Raw genomic sequence first — 10756 nt, 5'->3', positions numbered from 1 at the left:
TGTAAAATCTAGGAAAGGTTGATTTATAATGTGAAAATCCCATTCAACTCAACAAGTTACTACACAGAAGAGCCAGTTGCTACAGGACCTAAATGTTATCAATAGTTTGAGGCAGTCCAATTAGGAACATTACATAAGTTAGCACACCAATTTACAGGGCACCGTTAATACTTGCACAGGCTCTTTCAGGCAAATGTACTCAATGCATGACATCCCAGCTGCAGCAGGGTGGGGAGGCCTGGGCCCTGGAACTTGAGCATAATCAGCCAAGATTGACACTGAGCTTGGTGAGCTGAGGTACAATATGTAAGTGTCCCCCGTGTTGGTTTTCTCCTCTGCACAGGGAGAAGACGAATCTCACAATGCTGAGAGGAGGATCAATAAGTCATTATAGTGGCTCCTCCATTCATGAACTTAATTCCATGACTCTGGAAAGATGGTCACATTCCTAGTTGTGTGGGAAAGAAGGCTGTGGTCGTGTGTGCCACCTGATGCAGAGTCTGTAAATAAAAGTGTCTGCAAGCTAAGGTATCACTGTACCTCAGTGAGCATTCAGAGGACTAGCAAAAGCTTAGTCAAAGTCACCGTCCTTCCGCCAAGGCCAGAGAGGTACACAGGCACTAACATTTTCCAAGTCCACAGCACAACTGTCCGCCCCCCCCCCCGTCCCCTCCCCTGCAAACCCAAGCCCACCCAGCAGGCTGAGGCTCAGCAAGCCTCGGCACCAGAAAGTAATCTCTAGGAAAGGTGCCAATCCTTTCTCTGGAACCTTCTGCTGCACACTCTCACGCCTGCATCCCATCCTTTTCCTGAGCTCTCTGTGGAACAGAGCTGGAGTGCCAGCCTGTGATCTTACAAGGCCTTGTCACGAAATGTAGCAAAATCCCTTGTTATTAGAGTAGGAGACAGGCAGCCTGGAAGATTAGAATCCTAAAGCAGCAGTCTTTCCCAGTGACTGAGCTATTTCTGTCACATAGAGGGAACAATGCTTTAGCTCTAATTTTTAAAAAGTTTATATACTAAAGTCATACTGTGCCAATACTGCTTTAAAGTGCACGCTAGACAGACCATGGCCCTGCATATATTTTTTCTTCTCAAATTCTGTTCTAAGCAAAAACTTGAATTACTATACTCAGCAGAAAAGAATTTGAAGTGCAGACTAAAACTACTGTGAAACCTGACATGATTATGCCAATTTTTAAAAACAACAGCTATAACAATTAACATTTGTTATATGTCTACTGCAATTCAGGCATTGTTCTAAGCACATGCTAGCACTTAATCCTCAATTCTAAGAGGCAGATACTATTTATATGTTGATTTTACAGACAAGAACAGTATGCCACAAACAGGTTAATCTGCCCCTTATATGCACACATAGGAACTAGTGACCAGGATTAAACCCCAGCAGTCTGGCCTGAGCACACACTTAAATACAAAGTGTGCTCCACCTCAAACTGGAAAGCAGGGGCCAGGGAGATGGCTCAGTGGAATAAGGGCTTCCCTGGCAAGCGCAAGGGTGTGAGTTCAATCCCTGGTTCTGAAAAAAAACAAAAACAAAAAACAAAAATCAAATTGGAAAGCAGAGGGACTTGTGTTGGAGCCACACGGGACACTGCACACAAGACTCCTCTGTACCTCTGCAGGGTCCTCTATGAGGAACACCTGTATCTCCTGCATCTTGCTGGCAACTTCTCCCTCTGTGCCCTCCTCCAGCCTGCACTGCAGCACACTTTCCTTTGAGAATAAGCTCCTGAAGCTCATGAAGATGAGCTCCGCCTTTTACCTAAGGTTGTACTACAGATGTTCCTTAGCTTACGCAGTCTTAAACTTGTCCTAAGGTGAAAATGCATTTAACACACCAAAACTTCCAAACAGCCGAAGTTCCCAATACAGCATTATAGCTTATTGCCCATTCGCTCCTGTGACTGAGTTGCTGATTGGGAGCTGTGGTTGCTGCTGCTCCCGACTATCAGAAGAGAGGATCAGACCATATGTTGCTAGCCAGGAAAAGATCTAAATTCAAATGTGAAGTACAGTTTCTTCTGAATGCACTTTGCTTTCAAGTCACTGTGAAGCCCAACAGTCCCATGCCCACCACCCTACATCAGTGACCATCGTATGCATGCTGACACTCCTGCGTGTCTGTGCCATCGGGGCAGGCTGCTTAGTAAACGTCGAGCATCTTCACAGAGGCAGGCTTTGGCTTTTTACAGAACTCAGTTTACTAAAGCTATAGCAATATGGACAACCTTGCATCAGAATCTCCAATTATAATGCAACAAACTTCCTGCCTAAAACACAACAAAGGCCAGGATAAGCTCAGTGTGGTGGTTCACATTTATAATCCCAGCACTCTGGGGGGCAAAAGCAGAAGAATTGCAAAGGTAACCCCAGCCTGGGCAATTCAGTGACTTAGTGAGACTCTGTCAAAATAATAAATTTAAAAAGGCCTGGGGATGTAGCTCAGTATGAGGGCCTGAACTTAGTCCCTACTAACGTAACAGATTAGATAGGTAGATGGGTGAGTAGACGGATGGGTGGGTGGGTGGGTGGCTGGGTGGATGGATGGGATGGGAGGGAGAAAGGGAAGAAGGGATGGATGGATGGGTGGATGGGTAGGTGAATAGGTGGATGGATGGGTGGGTGGGTGGGTGGATGGATAGGTGGATGGGTAGGTGGATGGGTGGGCAGATGGATGGATGGATGGATGGATGGATGGATGGACGGATGGGGCTGATATACAGCTCAGTGGCAGAACCCCTGCCTAACACATACAAGGTCCAGGGTTTGAACCAGAGTAGCAAAAAAAAAAAAAAAAAAAAATGTGGTCGAGTGGGGGACCAGGGCAGGAAAATGACCCAGGACATCCTCCCAAGCGTCACCTTACTTGTTAATGTTGCTGCCTTCTTTCAGCCGCTCGCCTGCAGCTCCAGTTTTAGACACTCTTTCGCTACCCGCCAGGTCTACCAAGCTGACCTTACTGACCTTCTCGCCCGAGTTCTAGTGTAGGAAACAAAAGAAGCATTAATGCAAACACCACCCCGGCACGCATGTACCTGTCTGCACCATGACTGAGCACAACCACACAATCCAGCCTACTCCAACACAGCAGATTTCTGAAGATTTTAAATAGCCTAAAGAGTCTCATTTCAAAATTTAAACTGGTGAAGAGATGTAGCACTTGGTTCTGCATCTGAGCAGCAAGCACACCCGGCTTTCTGGAACACAGCCCGAAAGCTGGAGAGTCACTGTGCCTGTGAGAAAATTTGAGGACGCGAGCATTCCTGCACACATGGCTCAGTTTCCTCTTCTGAAATCCAGAAGTTTCAGGCTCCATGTTGTGCTTTCCTCTTTAACATGCCTTGATAACCATGCACTAGACCCAGGAGGTCTTACGTAAATTTCAATATGAAAGGATACACACTAAAAGCTGCCCAGAGGGCCAGGGAGATGGCTCAGTAGAAGAAGCGCTTGCCTGGCAAGTGCAAGGTCAATGAGTTCAATCCCTGGTTCCACCAAAAAAACAAAAACAAAAAATTCCAAACAAACAAAAAAGCTGCCTGGAGATGTCCTCTTGATCTTTAGGAAATTCATACACAAAATTCAATTTTGTAAGAAGTCATCATAAAAAAAGAAGACCTCAGAAACTAACTGATTCAGGCAAAGCAGCTCACCTAGTAAGCAGAAGAGTCAACATAAAATTCCCAGCTACCGACCCCAGGCCACCCAATGCCGACCTTGGGCCGCATCCCTCACCCCAGACTGCAGGTCATACAGCGTCTGTGTGATGACGATGTTGAACACGGCATGCGAGCGGCTGCTTTCTTCGTTCATGTTGGTTGCGGCTACCGTTCGCGACTTGTTTCCCTCAGACATCAACGACTCAATGTCCTGGAGGCAAGGCATCAGGGCAGAGACCATGAGCAGAGGCCCGGGGACCCAGCTCTGCGGGGCGCGTGCGTGCGGTGCAATCCCCGTCACCCGCGCACAGGCCCGCTGCCTCGCCCCGGAGCTCCCGAGTATATGGAACTGTGCCCCAATCTTCGCAGCCACCAGATGGTTTCTTTCTATGTCAAGACCTCACTTTCTCCTCTGTGTGTGCCAAGGACAGCTAGTATATACTGAACACTGCGACACTCAGGACAGTACTCTACCAACCCTAACTCGCCTGGCATATCGACCTGACAGCTGTCTGCCGCTTGCCTCTCTGCCTCCTCCCCAACACTGGGGCTTTCCAAGGGAAGCCGTCCCCCCCACGCACGCACGCACACTGGCACGCACGCACACAGGCACACATGCACGCACGCACGCACGCACGGCTGGGCGCTTGCCGCTCACACACACACCTGGAATCCATGGGCTCTTAGAAAATGGCTGCTGAACGAACTTTATGGGAGGAGTATTTTTCTGCTCTTACATAAAAAGATGGTGACATTCACAGAGGTCAGATAACTATCCCCACATCCAGTATGAGAAAAATGGGATGCAGATCAAGGATTCACTGGTTCTTACTAGTAAGTGACAGGATGACAGACAATGACCTCAGCAACAGTGGGCTATGAACCTGGCTCCCTAGTGAAGGTCCGGACTTAGTATCTTTAGATCAGAAAAGTTTCTGCTCATTTCAAAATGAGGACTATGCCCTAGTTTTAATTATTCCTAATTTGAGAAATACGACAGATGTCTTCATTTAAATAGCTGGAGGGAGCTGTTCTAGTCAAGCTAAGTCTGAGATGGGAATGGCCCGGCCACATCCCTCGGAAAGCAAACGCCAACAGGCAGTCACGTGTGCACCCGACCACTCATGTGCATTCTTCAGTCCCTGAGACAGCGGGTTGTGGTATGAGATTTCCAAAGCAACAATTATAGAAACAAAGGCAGAAAATAGAGTCTAGAAAATTAAGGCCTCATGCTGAGGAGCAGGAAACGGTAAGCCCATGGGGATAAGAGTGATTCAGAAAAACGGGAGTCAGAAGTGTAAAAAGTGGTAGAAGTGAGGGCAGGAGAAACTTGTCAGGAAGATGAAGGTGGATTAATTCTCCAGTACTGCTATTCAGACTCCCAGAGCTGTCTATAAAGATGTCAGCAGCAGCAACAGGGAGAAGAGTGTCAACAGAGTGGTATTAGTGAAAATAGCCAGCAACCTGTAAGAGGTGGATTTTCCTGCCACACAGTGAAATCTTCCCAACACGCCAGCCTGGAGAGTGTGACAGAAGCCCCACTCTCTGGGCACATGCTGACGGGGCAATCAATTCTGACCTGCTGCAGGTTTTTAATGACATTTTTCAAAAATGACACTTACCTCAAAACTAGTGACAGCCAGCTGAGATAAGCCATCTACGTACGGTCCCAATACTTTATGCTCTCGAACTTTAAGAGATTGCCTACTCCTTTAGGAGAGAGAAAAAGGGAATGAATGACTCAGACCAAAGTTGGGAGATTTTTGTTTGTTCTTAAAGACTCAGAAGCTAATATTAACATTTCAAACAAGAAATTTTTTAGTAATTAGAAAAAGTATCCTAAAAGTTACTTTGTTTGGATCTGCAAAATAGCAGTCGTCTGAGGAATGTCTTTAGCACTTTTATTTCTATTTAAAGGAACGTACTATTTAAAAAAACTGTGGTAGGGCATGGTGGTGTGTGCCTGTAATCCCAACACTTGGGAGGTGGATAAAGGAGGACTGCCACAAGTTCAAAACCAAGCCAACCTGGGGTACACAGTGAAACCCTGTCTCAAAATAAGTGAATACAAAAGAAAGAGAGAGAGAGAGAGAGAGAGAGAGAGAGAGAGAGAGACAGACAGACAGACAGACAGACAGACATAGATATCTACATAGATAGATAGGGCCAGTGAGATAGCTCAGCGGATTAACTGCCTGCTTTGGTAAGCACAGGGACCAGGGTTCAATACCTGGTCCTGCATGCTGTGCCGGCCCCACCCCTAGGGTGTCCTGAGCCAGTGATCAAATCCAGGTATGGTAGTGTGTGCCTGTAATCCCAGCACTGGGGAGGCTGAAAACAGGAGGATCACTACAAGCCCAAGCTGCCTAGTGAGATCCTGTACTAAACACATACATGGAAAAAAAATTTAAAAAACAAAGATAAATAGATAGATGTCTATCCTTAGTCCCAAACTAAACAGCCGCACACACAAGCAGATTATGCTAACTAGTGTTATTAGGTGAGCTTCAGATAAACAGAGAGGAAAAAGAGGGAGGGGGAGAAGAGAAGAAAGGAGTGCAAGATAAAGACTGGCAAGAGTAAGCACATTCTCAGTAAACGCCAAAACTTTCTGAATGCTGAACAATGCTAAAATGTTTTACATTTTAATTTATTTCTTCAAGTCATACAGATTTATGCTGCTTTCATGTTGACAATTTTTTATTTTAATTTTTTTTTTCAGAACTGGGGATTGAACTCCGCCTTTGTGCTTGTGAGGGAAGCACGAATTCCACTGAGCCATCTCCCTGGCCCCTCATGTTGACAGTTTTGTTCTATGAACTTCAGTACAGGGACAGTCTGTAGCCACTGACATTTATCCTCTACTTAGAACTGGCTCTGCTGGTGAAGATTTTAGGGCTCTACTGAACTTTTAAGCAGCAGATCTGGTTTGGGTCCTATCTGAAGAATTTATCAAGTGATAGGTGAGATCACGAGCAGAGCTGTACACACACACTCGCCATATCAGGTAAGAGCTCCTGTTCACAGCAGTGAATGTTAACACCTTTCACATTAAGAGTCAAGGTCACATGGGGAGAAAACACTCTCTCAGGCTTTCACAGAGAGCACATTGGCCAAGCAATGGCCGTGACTCATCCACATGGCTGACACTGACAAAGGTTCTACAATCTGAGGTACAGGATCTCAGGATAAATCCTGAGGGGATTTCACTGACCTTATCAGACCCCAAAGCTACAACTCTTGTTGCATAGGTCCTGCTTTACCTGGGTCTTAACCATCCAGCAGAAAAGTATAAAAATGAAGTATAAGAAGTAAAGCCATGCTATTATGTTGAGCTGTAGGGGACTCAGGTCAACATTTTCTGACATTGCCAGTGAAGCAGAAGACCCAATACTATTATGGACTACTGGACTCTTTTAGAATATTTTGCTGAGTTAACACACCTATAATATTCAAATGATGGAACGAAACAAAAAAGGGGATACAGATGAATGTCCATTTTGTATCTGCATATTCAAAATGGTTGGGATAGATATATAGTTACATTCTCTTAATGAATAGAGGGATTTGTTCTAATAGTGTTTGTAAATAGGATATCAAGTCCACATCTTGTATAGCAATTAACCACTAGGAAGAATGTATGCAATGTGTTAATTATTGAAACTGTCCTACCAATTTGGTTTGAAACTGGCTCATTGCTATTTGTTTCTCAATAAAATTATGGGGGGAAAAAAGAGTCAAGGTCTGCTATCACTCAAGGGTGAGAAGGAGAGGCCAAGTGCAGCAAGTGATCCCCAAGCCCTCAGCCCATCTCTTAGGCGCTCTGCAGCTAACCCATCTACTCTCACAGCACCATGACGAAGTAGTTTTTACTACATTTAAGGATGAGGGATTCAACATGCCACAGGCAATTCAGCTGGACCTAACCAAGGACAGACTACACTGCCCATCCTTAAGACATCTATAGCGACACACACAGTCCAGCCCTGGGCATTGCACTTACACAACCAGGGCTCCAGCAACACTAACTTAATCATGACAAAAGTAACCTAGCACAACATCAAGAATCTGTGATGGTGCCCAACATCTGGAATTCACACACACAGCCGCTGGGAGTGTAAACTGGTGTCCACACTGTGTACTACTTTATAACATCGAGACTCAGTGTGTGTGACTCACAGTCCTCCCGGATGTATCCCCACAAACGTCTGCCCCCTTGTACCTACCAGACCTGCACAATGCGCTAGGCATGGCACTTAACAGAGAGAAAGGGAAGCCCTACAAAGGGCAAGGGAAGAGATAAACTGTGGTATGGTCACATAACAGAACACTGAACAGTAGTAAAATTAGTGTATTACTACTTTTTGTTTGTCTTTGTTTTTTGAGACAAGATTTCACTATGCAGTTCAGGCTGGCCTGGAACTCAGTGATCCTCTTGCCTCAGCCTCTCGAGTGCTAGGATTATAGTACAACTTTAGAAATAAGAATGAATAAATCATTATGGTTAAAAAAAAAAAGAGAAATTACCAAGGAATAAGTAGACTACAATGTTGTTTATACCAAGATAAAATCTGAAATTATGTATAGATGTTAGAAATAGAGAGGAAAATGATGAAATTGCTAGTAGAAGCTATTCTGGGGAAGGGTAATAAAAGTAATGAGATCCAAGAGGAACATAGAAAGCTTAGGAAATATTGGTCAGGTTCCATTTATTAAGCTAGGCAGTTATTGATTTTATCATCTTTATACCTTACAATGTTACAAATGCTCTTTCGTATGCATTAAACAGTAATTCTTAGGGCCAGTCTGATAGCTCAGCGGACTAAAGCGCCTGCTTAGGCAGAGCACAGCTGCCAGGGTTCAACCTCCAGCTGTGCTGGCCCTGCCCCAGGGGAGAGCTGAGACTGCAATTGAGACTGGGCGTGGTGATGTGCACCTGTAATCCCAGCACTTGGGAGGCTGAAAACAGGAGGATCACTATGAGTCTGATCTACACAGTGAGACCCTGTGGACCTTCTTTAAATACCGAAAACACAAACAAACAAACAAAAAAAACCCAGTAACTCTTTAAAGTAAATACAAACATTCCCCATGATCTTGTCATTTTCTTGACACCTATAATTTCTATCTCAAACCTTAGATTTCATCCAACACGTGGACTTATAAAAAGTCAAAAGTGTCACATATCATACAGCTCCCAAAAGAATTTAAAACTAATTTTAATATGTTCATAATTTTAATATTCATCACATTACATGTTAATTTCAGGATTCTGAGCTGTATTTACAGAATGGTTTCAAAATGCGAGCATCTACACACAACGCAGATCCAAGACACTGGATCACAACACATCAAGTACTAGCTGTGGTTATTTTTCAGTGGAAGAATTAAAAAGTCACTTTTATTTCTTCTTCTGCTACCCTTTTTCTAAATTTTCTACAAATTAAAAATAGTACAAATTTATTTTTTTTAATTAGGAAAAGAAGTAATGGCTATCCTTCCTCTATGAATCAAACTCATCTGGTTTTTATCATTTAGTTTAAAAAATCTGCGGATGCCTGGGTTTCATCCTGGGCCAACTGCGTCATCCTGGGTGGGTGGAGCCGAGGCCAGGGAACTCAGTCAAAGCTCCCCCTGTGCTTCCTTCCCATGCACCCCACAGAAGGGTGGACTGTTGCGGCCTTTCAACCACTTTGCCTTCATGAAGGGTGACATTTTCCAGTACAAATACAGAGACCAGCGTGTCACCAGGAGCTCCGTTTCTTCCTGACTAGTCTAGCATCGTGGCTCCAACAGTGAAAACATCACATAAGCAGCTCTATTAACACCCACAGGGTGACCTGAACATACCGGAGGTACTGACTGGCCTAAGAGCCAACGATTTCCTGTAGGTGCGCTGACACTGGGGCTGTGACCGATGGCTCACACCCATATATTCTCTTGTAGTGTTAACCCTATGATCGTTACCAGCTTAATTTCAAATACTAACTCACCCTTTGGGGTCTAAGAGATCCCGAACCTTCTCATTATAAATTTCCATGTAGGACACTTCAACTTTAAAGGTCTGAGATTCATTCTGCTCCAAAGAGATCCTTTTAAACAAAGCACAGCAGAGCCTGGGGATAAGGCCCAGCTGCTCCGCGTGGCCCATCATGGAGAAGGACTTTCCCGAACCTGAAAAGAGCAAGAGAGAGAGAGGTGGTGGCGGAAGCTGCCTGCGTCGCTGCACCCACTCAAGTCGCACAGACAAGCAGTACAAACCTGGCTCCCAAGCCTGGTGCCCTGGGCCTCAGGGCCACTGTTCTCGCTACCACACAGCCTGCTAAGGACCCCTCGCCTAGAGGGACATGCATAAACACAAGCACTACAAACGCAATCTTTAAAAGCATCAATAGTAACATTCTAGCTGGACAAGATGTCAGTTTCTTTCTCTTTCCTTTTTTGTACTGGTAATTGAGCTCAGGACCTTGCGCTTGCCAGTCAGGCGCCTGTGCCGCCGAGCTATCTCCTCAGCCCAAAGCTGGACATTAAGTACAAGGGTGGTGTGTTACTGTCACACGGGCAACATGCCACACTGTACTCTCTCACTCGGCTCTCTTAGTTACGGTGTGATGTGATATGAGCGGCATTATCGTGATGAACTCATTCCCACTCTTAAAAATGTCAGCGTGCAGAACGCTAATGGCTAAGCCTCTGCTACGCTCCTGTTGTGCTTGCTTTCAACAACTGCTCCACCGACCTTGATTTAATAAGCCATCATCACTTAAATTTTTTTTTTCTTTTTGAGACAGGGTCTCACTATGCACTCCAGGCTGGCCTCGAGCCCAGGCTGGTCTCAACCTTGCCATGATCCTCCTGCCTCAGCCTCCTGAGTGCTGGGATTACAGGCATTGCCACCAGGCCCAGCTCCATCATCACTTTTATATCCTAGAGAAAATCCTTAATATGGAATGATTCTAAGTTTTACTAGTTTTTACTGTAACACATATACTGAGAAAGTGGTCATTATTTTTTCTAGTTCAAACAGATTAAAATGATCATTTAGGAAAATGACACTTTGTAACTTGAAATTA

At 44.9% G+C, this 10756-nt stretch overlaps 1 protein-coding gene across 1 annotated transcript in view; it reads right to left on the bottom strand.

Moving 5' to 3' along the window:
- Nucleotides 1–10756, bottom strand: part of Kif13a (kinesin family member 13A) — a 201125-nt gene that overhangs the window by 78611 nt on the left and 111758 nt on the right. Inside the window, exons 6-9 of the mRNA XM_023712054.1 lie at nt 9677–9857; nt 5306–5393; nt 3760–3894; nt 2891–3003 (exon numbers count right to left, since the gene is read on the bottom strand). Coding sequence (XP_023567822.1) covers nt 2891–3003; nt 3760–3894; nt 5306–5393; nt 9677–9857 — 517 coding nt within the window. The remainder of the gene's footprint in view (nt 1–2890; nt 3004–3759; nt 3895–5305; nt 5394–9676; nt 9858–10756) is intronic.

The sequence above is a fragment of the Octodon degus genome, unplaced genomic scaffold (assembly GCF_000260255.1).
Source record: "Octodon degus isolate 3935 unplaced genomic scaffold, OctDeg1.0 scaffold00023, whole genome shotgun sequence".
Classification (NCBI taxonomy): Eukaryota; Metazoa; Chordata; class Mammalia; order Rodentia; family Octodontidae; genus Octodon; species Octodon degus.
This window is presented reverse-complemented; position numbering and strand designations above follow the sequence as displayed.